Source organism: Stenella coeruleoalba, assembly GCF_951394435.1.
Source record: "Stenella coeruleoalba genome assembly, chromosome: 13".
Classification (NCBI taxonomy): Eukaryota; Metazoa; Chordata; class Mammalia; order Artiodactyla; family Delphinidae; genus Stenella; species Stenella coeruleoalba.
In genome coordinates, this window is record NC_137159.1 from 59225889 (window position 1) to 59252400 (window position 26512).

The following is a 26512-nucleotide window of genomic DNA, read 5'->3' on the forward strand; positions in this document are numbered from 1 at the left end:
CTCAGATTAAGGAGTCCCCACGAGCCCCGGTCCCCCAAGTGGGAGAGTGAAAATGACCATCTGTGAAGGGGATGCCGGAAGTACCCGTCTGAGCCCAGAGGCACTGCGCAGAGATGGCTGGTTCGCCAACGATGCTCATCATTCCCCATGTGGAATCTCCGACCCTTCCCACCACTTGTCAAGGCCCCAAGGCACCTCTTTTCTCTCTTCTCTCCCTTTCTTGCCCTAGCAGAGTCATGTAAAATCATGGAAACAACTTGTGTTCAACTCGTGGATCTTAATGCTTAAGAATTAATTCCCAGATGAAGTAAGTGGAGTACAATCTTGATAACCGTTGAATCTGAATGTTGGTGTGTGGGGTTTAGTGTCCATTTTACTTTTCTGTATGTTTGAAATTTTCATAATAAACTAAAAATTCCTTGTGGCTATAAAGCATGCTATATAAGTCATCTCAAACTTCCACCCAAAAAAACATTACTGAAATGAAAAGGCTGTCACTTTGAATATGCCCAATTTCATGCAGGGTTTTTTTGGTTAATCGTGGATAAAGAATAACATTGGATGCTTGGATCGAATACCCATCAGATTGGATGTGGTTTGCCAGTTCTGCTGGAATTAATTGCCAGACAGATGTGAGTGGACTACTACACACTGACCCAAACTGGTTGTGCTAGTTTATTTATTCATACTTAGTTCTACCACAGAAATGCATAAAGAATGCAGTTGTAAATGCTAACACTGAGTATCTTCCTCTGGTGGTCTTAAGATGAAAATTAGGTCTCACATTGACAGAGGTGAAACAAATAGTAAAATGAAATATTGACTTGAATTCTCTTTTAACTTGGAAGACTCTTGTTGGGTTTTTTTCTGGTTATGTTTCTAGCACAGAGAGCAACGGCAGCCATCTTCTTCAGTCTGGATATAATCTCCAGGGATTTCTTTTTTTGGCTGTATTTGTCTCACTTCAAAGTAGAGAGTTCTGTCACTGTTCTAAGAGCTGAAGTGATCCACAAACTAAAATTCCACTTCCTGTCTCCCACTCCCCACTCAGGAAAGGTATTTTTTTCTGTACGGAGTTCTCTCCTTATAGGACTTCCAGGATTTTCTCTATAGTAAGAAAATCATCCTGGGCTCTATTTATAGAAAAGTGAATGTCCCATAGGTTTTCAGAATGATGATAAAATTTCTCCCTTCTGCCTCCACATTTGCACTTCCATCTCTCACTGACAAATGTTCTCAATTTTAAGAGATAAGGGCAGAAAGCAAACAGGATTTATTTTGTGTTATTGATCAGTTGCTCCTTCCAGTGACTGTCATTAGCATTCTAAAAACTGTAGGGATTAAACATTGAAGTAATCTCAACTGCCTACCTCTCACTTCATTGTAGTTTTAGAAAAGTAGCTTCTTGCATGATTTCTAAATTTTCCTTAAGATAATAAAACCCAAAGTAGAAATTATAGTCTAAGGAATTAGTTTTATGAGAATTGTCTATATTTGGTAAATTGGGGGTTTGGAATTTTGAGTTTTGGTTTCCCTTATTCTTCCAGAAGTCCCAGTTTCAAAGGTGGCCAAGTTGACATCCTTCAGAGGTAAAATGAGTTCCAGATATGTAAATAGCCTAATCCTTACCCTAAAGATCATCAAGAAGTTGGCTGAATGATAATCCAGCTTAGTGTGCGAGAGGGTTGTGTGCAGTGACTTTAAGAGACTGTCAAATCCATCCACTGCCCAGAACAGCTTTCAGAGAAGCTGTCATAAGAACAGAGGTCATGAAGTCCCTTTCTGAAGAAGCTTCAAGGAGAATTGGGAAGGGCTAAACAACCTTCTTTCTGTATCACCTCTGACCTATTTCTCATCCTCAGAGCCCAGACTTCCTCTGACCCCTGACTGGGAAACCTTTTTCTCCACTACATCTTTTGTAGACATTAAGTGGATTCCCACCTTTCTGTGGGGTTGTAAAATGCCTTCCTGTCGTCTTACAGCACTCCCTTCCACTCTGTCATTGTCCAAACCCAGAGAGACTCATGCTGTAGGTGGAGGGTGGTTATGTGTGATAAAAGTGTTGGGAGTAACGTCCAGCCTCTAGGCCTGCTCTTTAACATAAGTACCGTCCTCTGGGATCCAAACTTTGGGTCAGCTGCTTGCCTGCCACATACGGACCTGATGGGGCAAGAGGGAGGAAGGAGTCCTGTAGGTCATACTCCTAATACAGGCTGGCCTGCTACCCCCACACAGGCCACCTGGGAGGCGAGGGCATTGTCATTAACCTTTCCACAGCAACAGGTGCTTACGTGACAGCAGGGCCAGAACTGGGAGCAGGAGAGTAGGGTTGCAGCATCTCTTCGGAGTGGATCCCACTGTCACGGACAGCCTCGGGGCCTGCAGTGGGAGAAGCATCTTGCCCGGCATTTGCACACTGGGAAGCCAGCCCTTTGTACAGCTTCGCCATGGATGACCTAATGGAATGGAGGTAATTATTCTCAGGGTCTACAATGGGAAATCAGCTCTCTGAATACACACATTATACCAAGAAAGGCAGACTATTTCTCAGATGAAGCTCAGCTGTGAAGTTCTCGGTCTCTCCAGGGCTCTCTACAAACCAGGTTGCTTACATAATAGAGTGCAAGCTGGATGCTGGGTAGGAGTAGGGATGCTGATTAACTGGCTGAATTGAGTTTGGGGGTGAGGGGAGTATAAGGAGAAGTCATCCATTAGAGGAGCCCTGGTTTGGGACACAGCATGTTTCACTGGTGTAAAGCACGCACAGAAATGACTCTGTTTCCCTCATTGGATTGGGATGAGGTTGAAGGAATTCCAGGTTATTAGAAAGCTTTGTTATGAGTTGCTTCTGTTCCCTCATAAGCCCAGATTTTCCTTAATCAGTCCTTCCTGTTTCCTCTTAGTGTGAAATCCTTTCAATCACCACCCCCTCCCTTATTCGTTTTCTTTTTATCCATAGCACTTAAACCATCTAACTTATTTATTAACTGGCTACCCAGGTCTAGAAAGTAAGCTCCACGTGGCAAAGATTTTTGTCTGTTTTGTTCTTTGCAGTATATTCAGTTTGCTGAACAGTGCCTGATATTCAATAAGTGCTCAGTAAATATTTCTTGAATTAATGAAAGAAATCACATTCTGGCCTTTAAACTGCAACTTTAAACCTGGCAAGTTTAGTGAAACAGCTATTTTTGAGGTGGTTAGCAACATGAGATAACAGAAGGTCTGCATAAGCATTAGAGTAAAAGTGCTTATTTTTCTAAATTAATTTCCACCAGGTAGTAAGTACCTCCCTCCTGTAGCCAACCTGGTCACCTCTCTTCCCTCCCCTGCTCTCTCTTCTCTTCCGCCTCCATCACTGCATTTCAGCCGCTTTACATTCAGTGTGGTTACTTGTGACAGACACTCACATTGACCGTCTGTATCCCTGTTCTCAGAAACCTTTGATCAACCCTCTAGACTGCACCATCAGAACCTTACTTCTTGAGTTTTTTCCGTTTCTGAATAAGCAAATCCTCATTGCACTGAAACAGCAGGGTGTAGTGTGAGATAAATACTCGCAGGCGTTGAACACACACAAGAAGTAGGTAATAGTCAGGGTGTTCCTGCTCTGTGAACTTCAGGACGTTCTGGATGGAGGAAAAAAGGAAGCAGCATTGCATAGTTAGAATGAAAAGTTGTTTCGTCTCTTCTGTACCTTGCCTTGATCTGTTGTGAGAGTTTGGTAGCCGTTTAATCAAAATGATGCAAATGGCCAATTTAATTACAAACTGAAAAGTCAAACTTGCTGTTCTCTTTGTCCATCACACCAAGGGAAAATAATAGTCACTATTGCTCCTGTTCGAGTTGAATTTGAACATAATTCCATCTGAAAAATTAGAAGGATCTACTAATTAGATCTCTGAAGTAATGGAGCCATTCTAACAATTACTGTCTATAGGCAATGCCTTATAACCCAAAGGAGTCAGACCAATGGTGAGAAGGTCAGGCATCAAGGCTGGAAGTGAGGGGATGTTTATGATCAAGCCTGGCCTAGGGGCCCCTCCTGTTACATTGCCTGCTGTGCTATAGTGGAATGTGCATGCTGGTTGGATTTGGGAAAGCTAACAGTTATTGAGCGCTTCCTATTGCCAAGCACTAAGTCCTTTACATTATTTTCTCATTTAATTTTTACCATAACCCAGTTAGATATATGCCATTGTTACTCCAATTAACAAATAAGGAAATCAAGGCACAGTGAAGTTAAGTAATCTTCACTGGGTCACACATCTAATGTGTAGCAGAGTCAGGATTTGAACTCAAGTCAGACAGCAGAATCTGGGCTCTTATTTGCTTACTTACAACCTGCTTGCAAGACCTGGGTTTCAGGCCTATATTTTTTCACTGACCAGGTGTCTTAACTTGGGCAAGTTACTTCTTTGGGTCTCCATTTCCTTATCTAAAAAAATGTTAATAATGATACCTATTTCATGGGATTGTTGAAAAGATTAAATTAGATAATTACTGTGAGAGAATGATTTTAAGATCTAAAGCCACATACAATTGAAAGTCTTTTTAATATTAATACTGGGCTACTTCTACCTGAGACAAATCCCAAGCATTTCTGAGATGCTTTCACTGAATTACTTAAGAAGATCAGTCAGCAATTAAACCAGAACAGGTGGGTGGTGGGAAGAAGAGGGGCTGGTAGGGGTGTTGATGAGTCTCTTTCTCAATTCTACTGCCTCCAAGATGCTACAAACCCTGCGGGAGAATGGTGTGAAGAAGTCAGCTCATCAGCTTCTCCATGCTTCTCCTGTGACACAAGACATAAGCACAATGTATTGTAGACTCTTGGACGCAAGCCAAAAGAAAGTAGTAGTCAGGGGTGCATTTAGATGGCTGTAGAACCAAGGTGGAAGGGACTGAATAGGTATCCAGGGTCTGGCAGGAGCTGCCATAGAAAGATCCTGGATCAGCATAGGTGTGAATTGCTGGTCAATGAAGGTAGAACTTCATTTTTGGCGTCACAAGCCAAATAGTTTTAGAGAATGAGATTCTAGCTCATACCACAAGGTGGAGATGGGGTGAGCATAACAATCTAAGTCATTTAAACACTTCTTAGAAATATTCATGATTCCGTGACCCTTCACAGTGTCTTTCATTGGAAGCCAAAAACACCTGTTTAGCATGAAAATCAGTTTAGTGGCTTGGCCAGCCATACCTACCTGCAGATGTATCAGATATTCAGGGATGCGCTGAACTATGTGAAAAAACAGTGTATAGATGTCAGACTTAATCTCTTCATCACCCTGAATGAAAGAAAGTTGGAGTCAGTCTTCAGCGTCCCCCCAGCTCTGGCTGTCAAACCCCAGAGTCGGTTCCCCCAGAGTAAGAAGGGTTTACTCTCTTCTCTGAAGAGAATTTTCTTCATCTAGAGTGTCAGGCAGCATTGATCTGTTGGGGGACATGCTCAAGGAGACAACTCTTCTCTAGCAGGGAGCATGTCATACACTTCTTTAGAATCCACCCAAGTTTCCCAACGACTCCCTCCTCTTCCCCACCCTCCAACACCATCTTAGCACAGTGGGCATTCAGTAAATTATATATGAGTTGATTAAATTCATTAAGGTTCTTCAGCCAGTAATCTTTACAGTGGTTTACGAATAGGCACTAAGGGTGGATTGGAGCCTCATGAGAATGGGGAAGGGAGTATGATTAGAAACTGGTCAGCTGGCCTGGCAGCAGGAAACATGCTGGACTTTTTCCATGTCCCTTCCCCTCCTTTCCCTTACTCAAATATTTGCTGAGTGCTAACACGTGGTTGGTATTGTACTGGGTTGGGAGCAGTAGGGGGTTGAAGTAGAAAGTTAATGGAGCCTGTCACCTCTTGTGAAACTTGATTAACTCTTAACTTTAGAGCTCCTGATATGGTTCTTTTCTATTGACCTAAAATAACTAGAATTGTCTTATATTTATATGTGCTTATTGAGCACCTAATATATCATTGCAGAAGCGATACTTAAAGCAACATGACTAAAGCCATTTTATAATCTTATAAACTGACAGATACAGGATAACATGAATTTAATATTCAGTTCATATTGTCCGAGCCTGTAAAACCCAAAACCCCTCAAGGCTGCAAAGCTGCAGTCTGAAGATCTCTGCTTAGAATAGCTGTTTACTTTGTCTGTATTTCCAATGGAATGGAACAGAGGGTCAGCAAGGAACAGCAAAGACCAAAGCAATGGCACTGATCCTTGAGTGGGCTCCTTTAACCCCAGGGAGGAATGTCAGTGGCTCTGTTCAAGCCATTCCCCAGCCTGGAGAACAAGCTCAGAGTGCATGTGCTGTAGTTTCTGGGCAGATGAGCAACATCATATAGTTACACATGTAACCAAAGGACAGTGCACACATACCTCCTTCAGAACAACCACGTGAACCAAAGAGATGCATTCTGGCAGGTCCCTCAGGTAAGCAACATAATAATCCAAAAAATTATTCTTGAAAACAAGCAGAAAAAGGCATGGTAAGAACCTGGAGACAGGAATGATAACAACTAATATGTTTACAGAGTCATGCATATTAAATGGAGTACTTTGCAGAGATGATTTTAATCATTCATTTAATGTGTGTAGTAAGTTTTTTTTTAATTCACCTTAAAAATCTTTTTGTTTTTAAGGAAAATATTCCTGTGGATTTGGAAAACAAAACTCAGTATCCCTGCTTTAACGAGAGAAAGTGAAATGATAAACCAAACCAGAGGGAAGGGGCCATGTAAGTTGAAAAATATTTTTAAAAGCTGTTCAGTGATAAAAATGCATATTTTGTTTTTTAATTACTTTCATTAATGATGAAATGCTTCAATCATCTACATCTAAATGAGGAACTTTGTCAAACTCACCTCATAGTTTCTAGACCAGGGTTTCTCGACTTTTTCCACTAACTGCATATTCACCTATGGAATATCCCCTCAGGAAAACAGTTCTCACCTTTCAAAGTTATACTCCCATAGATATAACAATTTTCAGCTCAAGAAAGCATACTGAATACAAATGAGTAAAAGTGATATTAGAGGGATAGTATTACATCCACTCTATACGAGTAAATAATTTGTAAATTTTGTATTATTAATCACAGCTGAGAATCATCGATATGCAGAGGTTAACTGCAGGCAAAATCTGGCTTGCAGACCAGTTTTAATTAGCCCACACAATATTTTTAAAATAAGAAAATTTCGTACAAAATTCTGGATTTCCAGCTTCTCTTAAAATATCAGAAGTTCTGGTAACTCTAGTCCTTTTTTCCTGCATAACAACTGGATAAAGCTGAGTAGCTATTCTTTGTTGAAAGCATATGTGCTCCACTTAAGCTCACTTCCCCGCAGTCCACATTGTTTTACATTCAGCTCACTTCTCCTCACTAATGTCATTGTCTGGCCCTATAGGCATTTGAGTTTGCAACTTGTGGCCTAAATCATACTTTCTTTGAAGAACATTATAGAGATTTCAAACCTTAGCATCCTTTCTCCAGGGAAGTGAAAACAAAAAACATTCCAGACAAATAGCTGCCCATCACATTTTAAAAATCTCTAGGAAATGAAATTGTGTGTGAAAGTATATACATATATACAGACTCTCATATATTTATGTTATATGTATGTATGGATAATATGTGCTTATACACATACATACACATACATACACATACACGTGCATATTCAATGGGGGTAGTTATAGTACAGTGGAAAGTGATGATCTGGAAGTTAAAAGACTTGGATTCTAGCCACAGATCTACAGATATCTAGATAGCTGGGTGATTTCAGCCAAGGCTTTTAATTTCTTTGAACTTTATTTCATTATCTGTAGAATGAGGAGGTTAGACTAGATCTCAGGAGTTCCTCTAACTCTGAAATTCACTGGTTCTAGATGCTCTATTAAGAGAAACAGACAAGGGAGACACAGACACATATAATTCAAGTTTATAAAGGATTAAGAAAAAAACTTACCTCATCATTTGTTAACTTAAGGAATAAATCTCCAAGGACCCCTTGGCGTGGCCACTTCAAGACCCTTTCCTGCAGAGCATGAAGCAAATCCAGGTGCTGCTGGACAAGGTACCGTAAAGAGCCAGGGAAGAGGCTTGGAACAGAATAGACACACAAACCAGGTGTAGAGAAGAAAAGGCTCTACAAGAATACATGGAGCAGGTCCCATTTTCCCAGCCATTCAAAATATGTTGAGTCACAGGTCTGCCTTTAGTATTCAAAACAAAGTCTGTCATCGTCAACCTCACAGCAGATATCCTCAGACTATAGAAAGACCCCTTTACTGATGGCTCCTATACGAATGTATTGAACTAGTAAAGGGCACATCACTCGAATGGCCTTTTTAAAGCTTAACTGGTACACTCTTATTTATGTGACAGTGGAAATTTTAAGGGAAATCTTTTTCACCGTTTTAAAGTTATTCCCGCTTGATGTGCAAATTTTCTATTGTAATTAATGCTGCAGATGAGGACACTAAGGTGGCACTGGGTCATTCTTAGCTACTGGGTAGGAGACTGTACTTAGGTAAGGAGGAATTTTGTTTAAAGCTGGCAACTGAAAGCTCAGGGGATGAGGGCATAAAAGTGTTCCTTTTTCCCTTTCCTTCAGTTTCTAAGAAGAATCTGGGCAAGGATGGAGTCTTGCCGGGGGAGGCTACAAACTAGGCCTGGCCTGCTACTCCCAGGAGTTTTGCTGAGCCCCCTTCCTGCTCTCACATCCCCCCAGCCATCTCAGTGTGCCTCATTTTTTTCAGAGGAAATGAAGGAAAGAAGAGAGAAGTTAGAGGAGGATGGGGGGAGAGGAAAGACAAAGAGAATCATAGGAGGAAGAAGAAGGGGGATTGGATGGAGAAGGGAGGGAGCAGAGGCCTGTAGGAGCGAGGAAGGAAGAAACAGAAAGAGTGAAGTCTTACTGGGGCTACAGCAAGGATTTCAGCTCCGGCTTGGTAACTTAGGGAGATTGAAAATAGGTTACCCTGTGCTTTTAAGACCACAGGGTTTTGGGGGAGGGTTTGTTTGTTGTTTGTTTGGTTGGTTTTTTGTTTGTTTTTTCTTTTAGGTAAGAAGTAGATTTATTAATATCCTTTGTAAAGAGGTTGCAGGAAAATTGGGGTGCAAGAGAATGGTCATGTCCCAGGTCTCGGGCGGGTTCCTGGGACAGGCTGCCAAGTAAGCGTCCTTGGCTTCGCGCGCAAAGAATTCAAGGGCTAGCCGTAGTAAAGTGAAAGCAGAGATAACACATTCCATAGGCAGAATGCAGTCCGTCTCAAAAGGGGAGAGCGGCCAAGACCACAAGTTTAACAAAGAAGAAAGTGATGGCCTGCTTGTTGCTGAGAACCAAACTTATTTGGATATTTCCCCAGAGTCTACTGAGAGTAAATTAGTGGACAGTTGGGGTGCTTTGCCAACAGCAAACAAGCAGACCTTTGCTGAGAACAGAAGGAAGGACGCCAGTTTGAAAGGAGGTGTTTTCAACCCATCTCCAGGCAAAGAAGACTCCCCCGTGATCGTAGCTCAGAGAAGACACACAAATGCCGGAATGGGATACCCATCCTCCTGTGAAAAGATACAAGGATTCCTTCCACCCCCATCTCACCACCCTCTGTGCCTCCACACTTGCAGAGCCAGCTGATCCATAAGCGTGGGAGGAGAGGCCTGTGCTAGGCTGGTGCAGTGGGCTCAGAAGATCTAAGTAATCCCTGTCCAGACCAAAGGGAATTTGGAGGAGTGGCTGGGAGACAGTCTTGACTGGGAGACCATAAATCTGATGGAGGAAAGCACAACTGATCAAACTGGAAGAGTGAAACACTGCACCAGCAAAAGATCTAGATGTGAAAGATTTCTCCCCACCCAGAGGCTGACAGTGACTTTGGGTAACATTCCTGGTGTGACACTGAGAGATGTTAGGGCACCGTGGTGAGATATGACTTTGTGATGGGTTGTCACTGTAGGTTATATAATATGTCTTGGGCTATCTCTTTTCTTTTTCTCTCCTTCCTTCCTTTCCTGTCCTGTCCTGTCCTTTCTTTTTCTTTCCTTTCTAGAAAGCTGCCTTCTGCTACACTGTGACCAGTGTACTTGCAGAGTTGACAGCTGGTAACTTGGTTGGAGTCCAGATGTCTCCTGGACTGTCCACTGGGCTAACAGAGTAAGGTTTCAGGATGAGGGTCAGAAAAGGCTAAGGCTCCCATCAAGCATCATGGAAGCATGTAAGTTACATGAAGAGCAATGGTTTACAGTGGGTTCTGTACCAAATATTGAAAACAGGCTTTAAAATTTGTTTTTTAATTTAATAAGGTTAATATTTGAAATCAGGGAAGAGTGTGGACGAGGTAAGCCAGGAAGTGGAGAGCAGAGGGAGAAAGAAGCAAGAAGCACAGACACACTTAATCTATTTCACTATTTTGCCTGGAGCCAGACCTGACTCCCAGAAGCAAGTTTTTCATTAAGACAAAAGTATTACGTGCTCAACTTATTTTCTATCCCTTACCAGGGGTGAGATTATGGCAACATGAGTAGTTTATTCTTTCTAAAGCCTTCAAAGTAATTTTGTCTCCCGCAATACAGTACTCAAGCAACGAGAAAAATAAACTAAAAGCAATCAGTGAAAATCCAGTTATAGTTTCAAATTAATAACTTAGCTCTTAAGTCAAAACAGCTCCTGAGCTTCAGCTGCAAGGTGAGGCATCGATAATTAAAATATGTGCCACCTGGTGGTGATCTGCAGCACACAGCTCGCTGAGCTCTTGGTAGATGTGGCCCTGCAGTTTAGCTTCTAAGGCTAACTGGCAATCCTGTGGAGCTGGCTTTGTCCCTCCTGATAAGGGTTCAGACAGGACTGTTTGAGCCTGAGGTTGTGGCTCTGTGTGCGTGAATCACACCGGAAAAAGCCAAGAACTCCAACTTCTGTGATCCTCCTACAAATGGACAACAGCCTGCACGTCCCCCTCAGGCTTCAGCGGGCAGCCTTTGCCCCTGTAGCGTCAGGCCCTTTTAGCCAGGGGCAGGGCTGGCTTGAAACAGCCTGAGGAGACTCCTGAGTGCTTCACGTTTTTCTGCGGAAAACCTGAAGTTTTATTTTATAGGCTTGAGAAGACGTGGCAACCTCAGGTTTGAGTGTCAGGTAAGTAGTTGTAGTGGGTGTTGTTTTCACCCCCAGGTGACTTTTCAGTGAGGGTAGGAGATGCAGAAGGCTTGCAGTTTGTGATGGGAAAAATAGTAAATGTTAATAAATTAATTTTCATCTTTGCGTGGGAGGAACAATGCCAGTAGGGAAGAGGAATAATCTCATTCTGTTTTGTATTTCATTCAGCTGGTCTATTTAAATAAAGTACAGCTGGAGGCTTCAGAAAGCTAAAAAAAAAAAACAGTGAGTAAAGGAGGAGGATGAAGATCTAACCCCAGGTAGGAGAAGGGCAACATTGCAAACTTCAGAACCAGAGATTAGCACTAAGAATACTAAGTTGAAGCTTTTCTCTTCTTGGGTTGCTTAGCAGATAAAAAAAAGTTTGCTTAGCAGATAACTAACATGAATAGCATTATCATGGATACGAGAAATAGCCATTGTCTTACTTTCATTGAGGATGGCATGATACTTTTAATTTTTTTTAATCTCAGGATTTTGGGGAAAGGCCCACTTCTTTCTCAGTAATGGGTCATGAAAAGTAGAAGTGAGGGCAAGTAGAAAAGAGCTTCCGTGAGCTAAGAATATATCCCTACCTGACAAGTCAGCTGAGATCTGAAGTAAGAACTTATGGGCGGTTAGGAGAGAAGCGTAAGTTGTGAAATAGGAGGAGACAGAGTCGGCTTCTGGCTGAGGCACTTGGCATATTGCTGTTAGTCAAGGTGGTATCTTTGCCATCACATGGTCCTTAGGGAAGCAGTGTGATGTCAAAAGGGCAGAAGACACGGGTCAGACAGGCCTGGGCTTCAGTTCTGGCACCTGTTGGTGGCTTTAAACCTCTCTAGACCTGAGTTTCTTCATCTATAAGGTAGGATTCACAGGGTTCTTGTGACGATGTCATGAAGTTAATGTAAATGAAGTGCCAAGCGTGGGGCCTGGTTACTGTATTCCAGAGCAAACAGTCCTCCCTTACTCTCTCCTTGCTCCATCCCCACATTTCCAGAGCCTGGAAAGAGATGCTGCTGGCTTAGAATCTTAGGTGTGGAGGCAAAGCCCATCGAAAGGTACACTGGGTTTTAAATTGGTTTCAATGTAAACTGAGCAAGTCTTTGGCAACAGCAAGGTAGCTAGAGGCCGGAGAGGCTTCTCGGAGGGCAGAAGGGGCAATCTGGGAGGGTAGGACGAGCTCGACTGGGGTGAAGGAGGGGGAATCAAGTGGCCAGAAGGGAAAGGAAGGACCAGCAAGAATCTAGGTGGCTGCTGAGAGGAAGTAAAACCCAGTCCAGAGCCTCTCTTGTTCACAGCTTTAAGTGTCACATGACCCTTTCTGCTCCTTGCTGCTTTCTGTTTTGTTTGCTTCATAATTCTTTTTTTTAACAATGAATATTCCTTTTTTTTAAGAAATTTATTCCTTTTTATTTATTTATTTTTTGTATTTTGGCCACACCATGCGGCATGTGGGACCTTAGTTCCCCAACTAGGGATCGAATCCGCGCCCCCTGCATTGGAAGCACGGAGTCTTAACCACTGGACCGCCAGGGAAGTCCCAGTGAAACAATTCTTGAAAATTGTTAAGCCACTGGTGGATTTGTCAGGGAATATTTTCTTACCTCAATCACCCAGATAGGGGGAGCATTGCGTTTTGGTGACTGGGTGTACTGCTGGCAGCTGCAAAGCCAAGTAAGATTGGGGGTGGGAGGGTGATAAGAATCAGGAAAACATAGTTAGGGCATCCCACGGTTTATGAGCCAGCAGGGTGTATTACCCGACAGAATGCTTAAAGTCACGATGCTGTATTTGTCTCCAGTAGTCTGTCACCCAGACTTTTCATTTATTTGGATTGGCCTTTTCCTCAGTTGATCTGGATTATTACATCTTTATTACATTAGTCTTTTCCCACCAAATCATAGTTTCTCTTTCCTGCTTTCTCTCAACAGAGAGGCAAGCAGAGCAAATCTGAAGTTTGGAAACAGATATAGATGGAGGAGTGTTGTACCCTTGGGGCTAGCAAGCTGTTGTAACCCATCACAGGCCCTCCGGAAGCACTGCACCACAACACAGGTGCACACACACACGACTCACACATCATCCAGGATCACGTGAACAAATAATGAAAAAGGTCCAAGTTCATAGCTCTATCAGCCCTGTATCATTTATCTAATGGCCACTTCAGACCTCCATTGCATCCATTCCCTGTACTTTCATGAGAAGTGATTCCGGGGGGTCTTCCAGGATCCCAGTGGAACATGCAGATGGCAACAGACAGGAATGCCTCCCTCACTGTAGCATTTATTCCTCTTTTAGGTTCTTAACAGACAGGCCAGGGACACCGAAAGCCGCAGAGACTACACTCATTTTCGTATCTGCTCAGAATCTAAATTTGAGACTTGCCAAGGGTTACCTGCTGTCACTGATACTCTCTTTTCAAAGACTATATCTGGAACTCTTTACAGGTCCCAGAATTCCCAAAGTGGAAACAATAAACAACTTACCTTAAATTTTAATCTGAAAAGCAAAGGCAATGAATACATGGATACCTTCTCTCTTTGGCATTCCTCTTTCCATCTGACCCCTGGAATGTTGCCTTGATCTTCAGGATCAGAGAGATGTTAATGACGTATTTTCTTTCTGATTCAAGCAGTTCCAAAGCCACAGTCTGTCTTTTAGCTTTAAAAACAAACCAAGGAGGGAATTTTAGTTAACCACTCTTCCCTGAAACATCATTAAATGTTAGAAAGCAATCGAGAGATATTGAAAGCAGTATAAAGAGAAACCAACAGGTTTTTGGAAGATGTAAAACAGAATGGATGCATGTTTATTAATTCAGCAGAGTAAAGGGCACAAAAGCCTTTACTTTGGTGTTTTCATCTGAGGACGGGAAATCGGCTGAGAAGCAGAAAGGCTCAAGGATTGGAGGCACCAAGGCACCACAGAACGTACAAATAAGGGGCAATGCTGTAAACAGGAGAAATAGTCCACATAAAGTGCAATTGATCCTCCAGCTCCCCATCCCCATGCCAGATGGCTTCCTCATTTCCACCCGATGGGAAATGAGAACAATTAAACTAGAGAAGCCTGAGTCTCTGGTATCTGAGCTAACATTAGACATAGTAGAGGGCAGAGTTAAGATGCTTAAATGAAAACAAAGGGACTCAGAGAAGGCTTGCATAGGGAACAGTCAGACTCCTCTCAGCCTCTTGCGCTGCAGGTCCCAGAATGCCAGCAGCCAGACTTACACTGTCCAGGCAGGAGAGGGGAGAACCTTCCACTGGAGAAACTGAACTGCCCAAGTGAAAAAGATCTACAAACACTGACATAAAGAGGTCACCTATCAAAAAGGTAATTTGCCACCTGTTTAGCAGATAATGAAGCCCACTTATTGATAAGCTTAACCAACACAGAATTTTCAGGTTTTTTTAAATTTAGGGCCTTTTTCTTGGATATAAATAATTAGCTAAGAATCCTCAGACATTTAATCAATCTTACATCATAAAAGAAAGAGAAGGAAAAAGTATATACACATATTTTTAAAAGGAGGAGGGGGACTTCCCTGGTGGTCCAACGGGTAAGACTCTGTGCTCCCAATTCCTGGGGCCCGGGTTCGATCCCTGGTCAGGGAACTAGTTCCCGCATGCCACAACTAAGAGCCCACGTGCCGCAACTAAGGATCATGCATGCCACAACTAAAAAATCTTGCCAGCCACAATAAAGATCCCATGTGCTGCAACTAAGAGCTGGAACAGCCAAATAACAACAAAAAAATTTTGTAAAGGGACTTCCCTGGTGGTGCAGTGGTTAAGAATCTGCCTGCCAGTGCAGGGGACACGTGTCCAATCCCTGGTCCAGGAAGATCCCACATGCCATGGAGCAACTAAGTCCGTGCACTGCAACTACTGAGCCTGCGCTCTAGAGCCCTTGAGCCACAACTACTGAGCCCATGTGCCACAACTACTGCAGCCCTTGCACCTAGAGCTGGTGCTCCACAACAAGAGAAGCCACCGCAATGAGAAGCCTGCGCACCGCAAAGAAGAGTAGCCCCCGCTCACCACAACCAGAGAAAGCCCATGTGCAGCAACGAAGACCCAATGCAACTAAGAATAAATAATAAATAAATAAATAAATAAATAAATGTGTGCTTTAAAAAAAATAGGAGGAACCGTAAATAAACAGAGACAATGCAGGAAACAAAAGAAACCTTTTAAAAAAAAATCTTATGGTTAATATCCTCAAAGAGTTACCAAAAAAGTTCTAGCCATTTAATAATGACAGTACCCTATTTTTTTAGAAAAGAACAATCCAAAAAAAGAAGAAACTTTTTGGCATTTTTAAAAACAGATAAAAGAGTAGAAGATAAATTCAAGGAAATCTGTCCACCCACCTCTGCTCTCCTCCCACCCCAAGAAAGAGACATACTGAAAAAGATGGTAACAGGGAAAATCAATCTAACATCAGATCTAACATCAAATTAGTAGAAGTTTCAGAGGAAAGAAAGAAAATGAATGAGAAGACATTATCAAATTAAGAATAGAAAGAAAAAAAAAAAATACCAGGACATGTATTTCCAGAAGAAAGGGCCCATTGCACTCAGTATAATTAATGAAAAAGACTCATATCATTGTAAGGTGTACCACATCACTGTGAAACTTTAGCACACCAAAGATAAAGAGAAGATCCTAAAAGTTACCAGAGAGAAAAATCAGGTAATGTGCAAAGGACTGGGGATTAGAATGGTATTCGACTTTTCATTAGCAACATTAGAAGTTAGAAGACAATGGAACAATTGCTTCAAAATGGTAAAGGAAGATGATTCTATATTCAGCTAAATAAACTATCAACGAATTACATGGACGCTACCAGACTTTGTGTTCCATCAAAACAAGAAGTAAACCAAGAAACCAAGAAGGATATGCAAAAAACTCCACAAAACCCCAAATAGGAATCTAACATAGGAGAAATTTGAAGGAAATTCCCAGGAAGACTGAGAAGTCACAGGAGCGCAGCAGTGCAATGAGGCAGCATGGAGTAGGATGACAGAGGTCTCTAGGGCAAACGTTTTTGTAAAAAATGTAAATGATAGATTTTCTGTTACACTGCTAAGAAAAATTAAAGAAGACCTATATAAAAGGAGATACATACCACGTTCCTCAACTGGAACATCAGTACTGTCAAGAGGTCAATTCTCTACTAATCGGAATAAAAAGAATATAGAGTCTAGACCCACCCGTATATGATCACTTGACTTTCCCTATTCAGTTCAATGTGGAAAGGAAGGTATTTTCAATAAATGGAGCTGAAGCAGCTGAATAGCCATATGGGAAAAAAATGAACCTACACTCGCACCACACGTCAAAATTTATTCAAGATAAGTCACAGACCTAAATGTGAAAGCTAAAACTATAAAGAGTGTATAAGAAAACATACTAGAATATCTTTGTAACCTTAGAATAGGCAAAAAATTTCTTGGAAGGACGCATAAGTCTCAAGCTATTTTAAAAGTTTAATATTGATAAATTGAACATCATTAAAATTAAAAACATCTGTTATCGAAAGACTTGAGAAAGGGAAAAGGTAAGCCAGAGAATGGTCTCAACATGTCTGTCTGACAGAGAACTCATATTCAAAATATATTAAGAAATCCTACTAATAGAGAATAAAAAGATAACCCAGTTTAAAAATTGGATAAAGGACTTAAATAGTACTTCATAAAAGAAATTATACAAATAGCCAATAAGCATATGAAAAGATGCTCAACATCATTAGTCCTCAGGTAAGTGCAAGTTAAAATTACAATATGGGGACTTCCCTGGTGGCTCAGTGGTTAAGAATCCACCTGCTAATGCAGGGGACACGGGTTCGAGCCCTGGTCTGGGAAGATCCCACATGCCACGGAGCAACTAAGCTCATGTGCCACAACTACTAAGCCTGCGCTCTAGAGCCCACGAGCCACAACTACTGAGCCCACATGCTTCAACTACTGAAGCCTGCGCATCTAGAGCCCGTGCTTGGCAACAAGAGAAGCCACCTCAATGAGAAGCCTGCGCACCGCAGCGAAGAGTAGCCCCCGCTCGCCGCAACCAGAGAAAGCCCATGTGCAGCAGTTAAGAGTCAGTGCAGCCAAAAAAATCTACAATATGATAGCAGGACACATCCACAAGCATGGTTCAAATTTAAAGGCTGGTCATACTGAATATTGAGAAGGATGTGAAGCAACTGGAACTTTCATTCATCGCTGCTAAGAGTATAAAATGTTCCAACCATTTTGGTGAACTGCTTGACAATTCCTTTTAAACGTAAACATAATCCTATTCTATAATCTAGATATTCCACCTGTACAGGAATATTCATGGCAGCTTGCTTTATAATAGCCCTAAACTGGAAACAATCCATATGTCCAGTATCAGGAGAATGGAAAAATTATGGTAAATTTATTCAATATGATTAATAAAAAGGAATAAACTATTGAATGAATTACACACAACACATTATGTTGAGAGGAAGAGGCCAGACACAAGACTATATATTGTAATATTCCATTTATATGGAGTCAAGAACAGACACAACTAATTTATGGTGACAGAAGTCAGAGTAGTTGTTCTGTGGGTGGATATTGCCTGGAAAGGTGCATGTGAGAACATTCTGGTGGTAATATTTCTATTATTAGAAATATTAATATATTTATTATACAGGTCTATATATCATGACCTGGGTAGTGATCACAAGGGGGACAGTGAGCTTAAGCTTAAGCTTTGTGAATTTTACTCCATGTAAATTAACCATCAATAAAGTATTGATAGAAAAACAGAAGCATGAACTCTTTTTAAAACATGGAAGCAAGCACCAGAAAAAACTGTCAAAAGAATTTAAAGTGGTTGTTATTGGTCTTCATAATAAACCTTTTAGTATTATTTAATTTTTCATGTATTTTATAATAAAAAAATTTTTAATTACCTCCCATAAAACAGAGGGCTATGCCATTGTCAGACATATATCAATAGTAAGTGCTCAGTGATGATTTATGATTTGAAGGAAAGGAAAGAGGGAAAAAAGGAGGAAGGGAGAACAGACTTTATTGCAGTGCTTGGTGTTTTGGTGGTGGACTCCTGATACAAGATTCGTATATTGAACATTCCCTATCACTGAATAAATAGATCACAAAATTCTGCCCTCTTCTCCACTAACCTTACGCCATTTTTACAAAGCACTACATTACTAAATGTCGTGGATACCCAGAATCAAGGTGGTGGTCCCAGTCGGCCATGTGACCTCAGGTGAGTCCCTTCACCTCTCAAGACTTTAGTTTTTTCATCTCAAAAGTAGACCAGAGGCTGGGTGGTCTCACAGGTCCACTGCATCTAAATTGCCCCTTGGGGGCTTCCCTGGTGGCGCAGTGGTTGAGAGTTCGCCTGCCGATGCAGGGGACGTGGGTTCCTGCCCCAGTCAGGGAAGATCCCACATGCCACGGAGCGGCTGGGCCCGTGAGCCATGGCCGGTGAGCCGGCTGGGCCCATGAGCCATGGCCACTGAGCCTGCGCGTCCGGAGCCTGTGCTCCGCAGCGGGAGAGGCCACAACAGTGAGAGGCCCGCGTACCGCAAAAAAAAATATAATAAAAAATAAATTGCCCCTTGGGACTTACCAGCTAAAGAGGTTTCACATAAAATGTTTTCCAAGGAGCTGTGTCTGCCCTGGCCAGCTTCCTTGAGTTTATCTGGGTGGTCTTTCGTGACATATTCTTCACCCCATTCTTTACTATCCTTTGGCTGCCTCCACACACCAGGTGGAAGATGGCCCTTGTGTTGGATATCAGCCGAGAGGCAAGTCTTAAGGTTTTCTTCTGCTTCTGGAGTTGTTGGGTTCATTCCTGAAAAATAACGTCTGCCATCAAGTTCTGATCGTTTAAAGATTATATTTGTTACGAACTCTTAAATATTATGCCTCTGCTTGGGTACAATTATCCCTTGAGGATTAAATATATCAATTAAGGATTAAAAGCCTCCACAATTGCAAAGCATCACCTTTTTCTGTTTGTGGTCTATGTTCTCACTCTTTGTACACAGTCTCTACTGAATAAGGACTTTTAAAAAATAAATTTATAAAATAATGTAACTAACTTATAATAGTATGTATTGACTCCTCATACCTGCTGCCTCTCAGGTGAGCACACCAGGGAAGAAAATACAGAAAGAGGAGGAAGAAGGGTGCCAAACACAATGTCTTATTTTGGAATTTGTCCTTCTTGGCCTTAATGATGGTAAGTTTCCCAAAGGCAGGAGGAAGGGAGGGAGGGAAGATGAAATAATTTATAAAATTCTGGTGAATTATCTCTTAAATAAACAACTTTTTAAATTACATAAACTATAAGGTGTGTGGTCCACAGAACACTTATGTCATGCTACCTACACCTGTGAGTTCTCAGCAAGTGTAAATTCATTGGTAACTAAAAGGAGACCAAAGGAACCAAGAATACTGGTTTTGTCTTAAACTTCTCTGCCCCTTCTCTCTCTTTGGGTTTCACTGAGTCACCAACCTAGTCCAGCACACGTCTTGGAATCTTAGTAACCATAGTGCTTTACCTCGCTTGGGTTCTTTCATGCCTGGTTTGGGACTTAGGGAGTAGAAACAGGGAAGGTAGAAGAAGGGAAAGGGGGGAATTGCTAGAAGAAAAGAGAACTCAGAGAAGAGCCACTCACCAGGACCCATCATGCCCTTCACATTGCTATCTGCTACATGCATGGATCTGGCCTCTTGAGCTGCGGAAGAGGGAAAGCTTTCAGTCAGTATTCATTTCACTATCATAGACTGGCACCTGCTATGAGCTAGGAACAGGGATAGACTCACAGAGCTTACCTTTGACTGGGGGAGCCAGAGCAGTTAAAAAAGAAAAAAGAGAATTACAATATAGTATGATAAGTACTATTTTCCCATTTGTAAAAAGATATAATAAGTGGTACTTAACGCATAGATAACCCTAAGAATTAAATCAGATAACATTTCTAAACTGCACACAGCAAGAGTTAATTATTGCCTAACTATGATGATGAGGATGGTAATGCTGAGCAGAGCCAAAACGATGCATTTAAAATGTAAGGCAGACCCTGTCGAGCCTCTGCTTAGCCCTCCAACAGCTTCCCATTTCAGTGCGAAGGCCCAAGATCTTAGATTGATCTTAAGGCCCTGCAATACCTGCCCCCTCCCCTGCCTGATATTTTTCTTTCTTTAAAAAAAAACCAAAAAACCCACATCTCCTATTGTCTCCCTGTTCATTCTGCTTTAGCCCCACTGGTCTTCTTGCTATTGCTTGGGCACATCAGTTATGTTCCTACCAGGACCTTGGGGCTGTTCCCTTCCCTCCACCTGATATCCATAAACTAACTTTCTCACTTCCTTCAGGTCTTTACCTGGCACCCTCTCTAAAATTACACCTCTGTTTCCTTATTTGTCATCACATCTAACATACTACGTGTTTTATTTGTCTTGTTCATTGTCTGCTTCCTTCAGAACAAGAACTCCAAGAAGGAAGGACTTTTTGTTGTTTTGTTCACTATGAAATCCCACCACCTAAATCAGTGCCTGGGGTGGATGGATGGATAGAAGGAAGGGTAGTGGGACGGCTACACCTTGACTGCAACCTCATGAGAGACCTTGAGCCAGAGGCACCCAGCTAAGCTGTGCACAGATTCCTGACTCAGAAAAACTGACATAATGAATGTTTGCTATTTTAAGATACTGAATTTGGGGTCAGTAGTTAACAATGGCACCATTTTATAATTAACAGTGGGTAAGCCCACGCTTTCTAAAAGTTTGGTCCTTCGACCCTGAGTTTTAACATAACCTACCACCGATCGTATCCAGAATGTCTTACTACAGCACATTATCCCCAAATTTCTGTAGTAACTCAGTAGAATAAACTATATTATATAAGCCATACCCATATAACAAGGAAGAAAGGAGAATTTGCCACCAAACAGCGAGTTTAAATCCACCTGGGCACTTTGGAAATATAACTTTTTTTTTTTTTTTTTTTGCAAATATAACTTTTAATCTTTTATCTTGTGAACATGGTCAGCTGCCCCAGGCTTGACATTGATCTGACCTCTACCTTCAAGTCCATTCTATATTCTTCCCTAACAAGATCATCCTTTTATGTCATGGTCTCTATGACACGGAGCAAAGAAAGTAGGACGACCTGTGATGAACCCACTCCCCAGATGGATCAAATGAGTTTTCCCAGGATGTACCTATTGAGTCTCTAAAATAAACTACTCAAATGGGTAAAAACTAAAACTAAAAAAACAAATCTGTACTTTAAAGTTAATACCTATTAAAAGCCACTTGATTAGGAGTTTGAAATTCAGTTATCCAAAGCACATTTATTGTCTTTGAATATATGAGCCACATTGTTTCTTAAGCCATAAGGGTAGAAAACCACCAGTGCTGCCCTTGAGGAGCTTACAATTGATCTAGAAGTCACTGAGCCTCTTTTGGAGACTTTCGACATGAGACCAGAATAAGAGGAAAATTCACCCAATGTTAATATCTACATTCATACTCCTTCGTATAAGGTGCTTGCTAGACATTGTTGAGGATACAAAGATGTAGCAAACATGTAATCAAACATGGTTAACGACATCGCTTGGAAAGCCAGTCTCTTCAGTACTGCCACATGCAATTATTTGCTAACATCTGTTCCATCATCCCAGATCAGGGATGTGCCTGTGGCTGTTTCAGCCCACAAACAACACCAGATCAGTTTTCCAGACAAAGGGGAGTACAGAGTTAGATTGTTGCTGACATCACTGTCTGCCAGTTAGAGCAGATATGAATTTCTCATATCCGTGAAAACTTGGCTGAAAAAAAAAGGAGAACACACAATTTTATGTCTATGCAGAGAGACAAGGATTGAGAATAATGTAGAAAAGAAAACAATTTATTAGAGTGAATAATTTAAAAATTTTTTCTCCTATGGCTGATATAGTATTATTGTGCAGTAAGTTATTTCCAATCCATTTGAAACTTAGAATACCCAGATTAGTATTTTCCCCCAAAAGAAAATCTTTTAAAATTGGGCAGACTCTCCCCATCTCTTAGATCCCCTGGATTCTTCTACATTCCAGTTACAAAAGGAAAAATTCTGAGCAATACACCATTTTCCTCTAATAAGGATGGATGATGTAAGCCTATTCTCAACGTTACTTAAGCCCTAGGAACCAAGGAAGAACTACTTGGCTAATTCAGTATGGTGTGTGAACTGTACCTTTTTCATAGGCCTGAGAAGGCAAAAGGTTTGTAAAGTCTTCACTTGGAAGAACAGGTTCAGGGATGTTGATGGAACGGAAAGGACTTCCTTGTGCTTGAGCAGGTCCGGCCTGTGAGCCATGTTCTTCTTTTTGAGTTTTCCTAAGGAAGGAAAACAAAGGATCTTAATACATGATGGGGTAAGAAGAGAGCAAGTTCAGAATAGGTCAAGGAAACTTCTGAACCCTACAAAATTGCTGTTTTTATAAGTTAAAAACAGTTAAATACTAGCAGTTTGCATGACTCATTACCAAAGCTGGAGAAAAAAAATCAAACATCTACAAATCACCTTCTAATTGTAATATCTATATTCATATTTTTCTGTTACTGGCTTCCCTGTGGTCAAGACCTTCACAGAGTTTACAGCGGTGTCAGTTTGCTTGGGATGATTTACATTCTCTTCACAAACCAACACAAAGGTAGCAGGAAGGAGCAGGTCCTCAACTGAAAACAATGAACCATTCTCCAGGGTCACACACATATTATTTCTATTTTAAACCTGATAATATTAAAACATATAACAAAGAAGATTATGTCTGTTTATTGGTGAAGCTTTACTTGATTCAACCTGGTGGAGAGATTGTTTAACATAAATTTATTTTCAATGATCAAAGTCAAATAATAGTATTAGAGAAATTTCAGAAAACTAATAAAGAAAGAAAATCACTGGTGACCCCACTATCTTAACACAGTCGTAATTTAAATATATCTTTCTAGTTGTTATTTTACATGTTTTTACAGTTGAAATTAAATTCTACATGGCACTTTACATCCTTTTCATTTAACTTCCTATTGTATTAAGTGCGTTTTCTATTACCATTCATTTTTAGTATTAACCAACTTTTATGCTGCATAACCTCCATGGAGCTGGCCCATGGAGCCCAGTGGCCAGCTGTACACCAAGAGTGGGGAAGGTGTTCCTGGTGCCTTTGTACAAGCCGCTGCTTACGGGTTTGCCTTTGGTCAATTTTTTGGTCAGACACTCACTTGGCTTTAACTTTTCGAGATTCTCTTCGCTTCTCCTGTTGAAGCTGTTCAATTTTCTGTTGCATTTCTTCTTGTTTGGAAGTAATGGCCTGGATCATTGACATGGCATTGCTCAACTCTTCCTAAAAAATAAGAATTGATATGTATTTAACCTGGTATATGAAGTAAAAGTATATAACATGATATCTAGTACACAGTAAGCTTTTAATACATACTTGTTGAATCAATGAATGAGAGATAACAATTTTACTTCTATTGTAGCTTCTAATTTTAACACAGAGATCCAAGAAAGTAAAAACATGATATAGATATTTTTCCATGAAAATTAGTGAATGGGTCAGAGGAATACTCTTGTATTTGGTTGCTAGGCAAAAAGGCAAGTTTTCTACTTCTGTTACTAAGACCAGGAATCTCTCTTCAGCAGGGAAATAGAGAGGGGCCCACCTTAAAATAGTTCAATGAATTCTTCATCTCAGTAACTTTTTCTTCCATGGAACATTTGCAGCTCTTAACCTTCTCTTCCAAAGCATATTCTCCATGTTGAATTCTTGACAGTTCTTGCATTGCTTCTGTGAAGCCAGTTTTGAGTTCAGAGGCTAGAGCCTGCAACTAAATAATACACAAAGAGTGAATTCAGTTTGCTATAAATTATTATAAATGGTATCACTGACACCTCGGACGTTTCTCTTGTTTGAGAAATCAGGCTCTTGAACACGTGCAGAACTCATTTACTAGAAGACTAAAGTTTGGACAACTTAAGGAAACCTTGGCCCCATTCATCTAGGAAAAAGAGGATCTTCTTTATATCACACATGCTGAAGTTTGATAGTGACAGGAAAGCAAGCAATTTTAATTAAGTTGGCAAGTGCTTCGGCAAGCTACTATTTATTCTCACACTTTTGATTAAAAAGAGATTTACTTGAAAAGCAACATATGCGTGTGAAAGACAGTGTCGATCTGTAACTCTTCAAATTCCATGAAAGAAGGGATGTTGAAGAAATTCAGATATTTTTTCCTTAAAAAATGAAACGATAAAAAGACTAATAATTAAGCATATCTGAATATTTCTTTGAAAGGGAATAAGTTGTTTTTTTTTTTAAATATTCTTGGATGATATCATGGAAAAGGAGATAATGGTATTTCCAGTGGCAGGAAATAGCTACAACAGTAGAAGTTCAGCACATTGATAGTGATGTGAATCATCTTCAGCCATCAAGCCCAGTTGTGTAGGAATGCACACTGGATTTTTATTGTCAACTTCCAACCATGAAAAGGGTGTCAATTTTGGAGTCAGACAGGGTATAAATCCTAGCATTCTCCTACAAGTACTAAAACCCCAGCCAAGCTGGTTAACCTCTTTGTAGCAGTTTCCTCATTCATAAAATAGCTGTGATAACATTTCACTAGGCTGTCTTGAGAATTAAATGAGTAAATGTAGGTAAGGTGCCTGCCACAGCATATGCTTGATACATAAAATGTGTTCAAGAAATTTTAATTCTTTTCCCCCTTTAAGTAGCAAATCAGAAAGTTAAGCACAAACAGAAATGTAGAGAAAATGGAGCACTTCTAAAGTTCAGTTTTATTTATTTTTATTTATTTATTTATTTATTTATTTTGCGGTACGCGGGCCTCTCACTGTTGTGGCCTCTCCCGTTGCAGAGCACAGGCTCCAGACGCGCAGGCTCAGCGGCCATGGCTCACGGGCCCAGCTGCTCCGCGGCATGTGGGATCTTCCCAGACCGGGGCGTGAACCCGTGTGCCCTGCATCGGCAGGCAGACTCTCAACCGCTGCGCCACCAGGGAAGCCCCAGTTTTATTTATTGAATAAATGAAAAAAGCATTTTCAACAGACAGAAAGTTAAGATAATAATAACAATAAGATAATAATAACATTACTTTCATAATATTTATGATCTTACACTCTGCTAAGCAGAGGAATGCTTAGCTCCAGATTGCTTTTTACAACAGAACTTTTTAGAAGGTTTACTCTACAATTAAAAGTATCCACCAAGTATGCTTATTTTAAAGGGATGGAAATTAAAGTCCAGTACCTTAACAAAATTTCTTCAAATGTATATATCTAAACACTTTTAGAACCTGATTATCCAAATGGTTCCAACTTGCAGTGGCATCTCCAATTATAAGAAGACTTACTCTCCTACACCGTATTTTCAAAATATAGGGTTTTGTGGTTCACTGTGCTTCACAAAGTTTTCTTTCGAGGGCTAGGAGGAGGGGGAAATATGAGGAACCAAAGAGGTCATTCTGAGGGAAAAAGCACGCCCTGTCAAGTGTTTGGAGCTGAAAGATTGGGAAACAACGTGAGCAATCTGTTTTTCATTCCAGTCATTTTTAATTTTAATTAATCTCTGTGATGGATTTCGGCACATGTCCTAATTCAGTTGTCATGATGGATTAAATCACCAGATCAACTACATTTGATCTGGTAATTTTTATTATATAAATTCATCTTCTGTGAGCAAAATGAAATCGATGACCATATAAAATCAAAGCAAAACCTAGGCAAGTTTTAAAATTGAAGGAAGGAAGCCTGAGATTCACTCACATTTCCTGCTTGAAAAAAAAAAAGGGAACCACTTTCCAACAGAAATAGGTTTCATTTTCACTGCTCCCTTAGGTGGATGTGTGGAGTTTTCCCCAGGAGGCAAAAGGAAGCAGCAGAGCCCTGGGGAAAGGATTTTCCTCACCTGTAGAACCCCAGTTCTCAAAAAATTAAGAATTATCAATACATTTCACTAACAGCCAGGTTGTATAGGGACTTGGGGAATTCTGAAACCATTTAGAGCTATGAGCCCATTTCCTCTCCGTGTATTACTTTGAGCTCCCTAGATACCTGCCACTGAAGTAACACTACTGCTTTATAAACAGCTTCACAACCACTGATCAGCCAGGGAGCGGATGCCATAGTGAATACAATCACACACCTGAGACAACAGGTCATTTTTAAGGTGCTTGGGGCTCTTAAAATCTTTAGCTGCTACAGACTGGTTTTCTGGTACCAACTAGCCATTCATTTGTGAATAAAAAAATACTCTGAAGACATGGACTTGTCTTTTTCTGCTCTC

General features: G+C 40.9%; 2 protein-coding genes and 1 long non-coding RNA gene across 4 annotated transcripts in view; 2 read left to right on the top strand and 1 right to left on the bottom strand.

Annotated features, from left to right (window-relative positions):
* Nucleotides 1-26512, bottom strand: part of ARHGEF33 (Rho guanine nucleotide exchange factor 33) — a gene marked incomplete at its 5' end in the record, with an annotated part of 48870 nt that overhangs the window by 14822 nt on the left and 7536 nt on the right. The window contains 11 exons of the mRNA XM_079940718.1: nt 2292-2456; nt 3478-3626; nt 5205-5288; nt 6396-6479; nt 7985-8117; nt 13684-13813; nt 18781-19005; nt 19835-19894; nt 22399-22541; nt 23427-23548; nt 23871-24035. Of these exons, the coding sequence (XP_079796844.1) occupies nt 2292-2456; nt 3478-3626; nt 5205-5288; nt 6396-6479; nt 7985-8117; nt 13684-13813; nt 18781-19005; nt 19835-19894; nt 22399-22541; nt 23427-23548; nt 23871-24035 (1460 nt within the window). The remainder of the gene's footprint in view (nt 1-2291; nt 2457-3477; nt 3627-5204; nt 5289-6395; nt 6480-7984; nt 8118-13683; nt 13814-18780; nt 19006-19834; nt 19895-22398; nt 22542-23426; nt 23549-23870; nt 24036-26512) is intronic.
* LOC307195998 lies at nt 558-12159 on the top strand. The gene is made up of 5 exons (XR_013831020.1): nt 558-632; nt 1548-1589; nt 2278-2470; nt 6659-6753; nt 8006-12159. It is a non-coding gene; the product is annotated as an uncharacterized lncRNA (long non-coding RNA).
* The window catches only part of DHX57 (DExH-box helicase 57), a 107973-nt gene continuing 100530 nt past the window's right edge, over nt 19070-26512 (top strand). Inside the window, exon 1 of one of the 2 annotated variants that reach the window (XM_079940711.1) lies at nt 19070-19395. The gene's annotated coding sequence lies outside the window, so the exon portion shown is untranslated. The remainder of the gene's footprint in view (nt 19396-26512) is intronic. The other variant, XM_079940707.1, reaches the window with a different exon arrangement.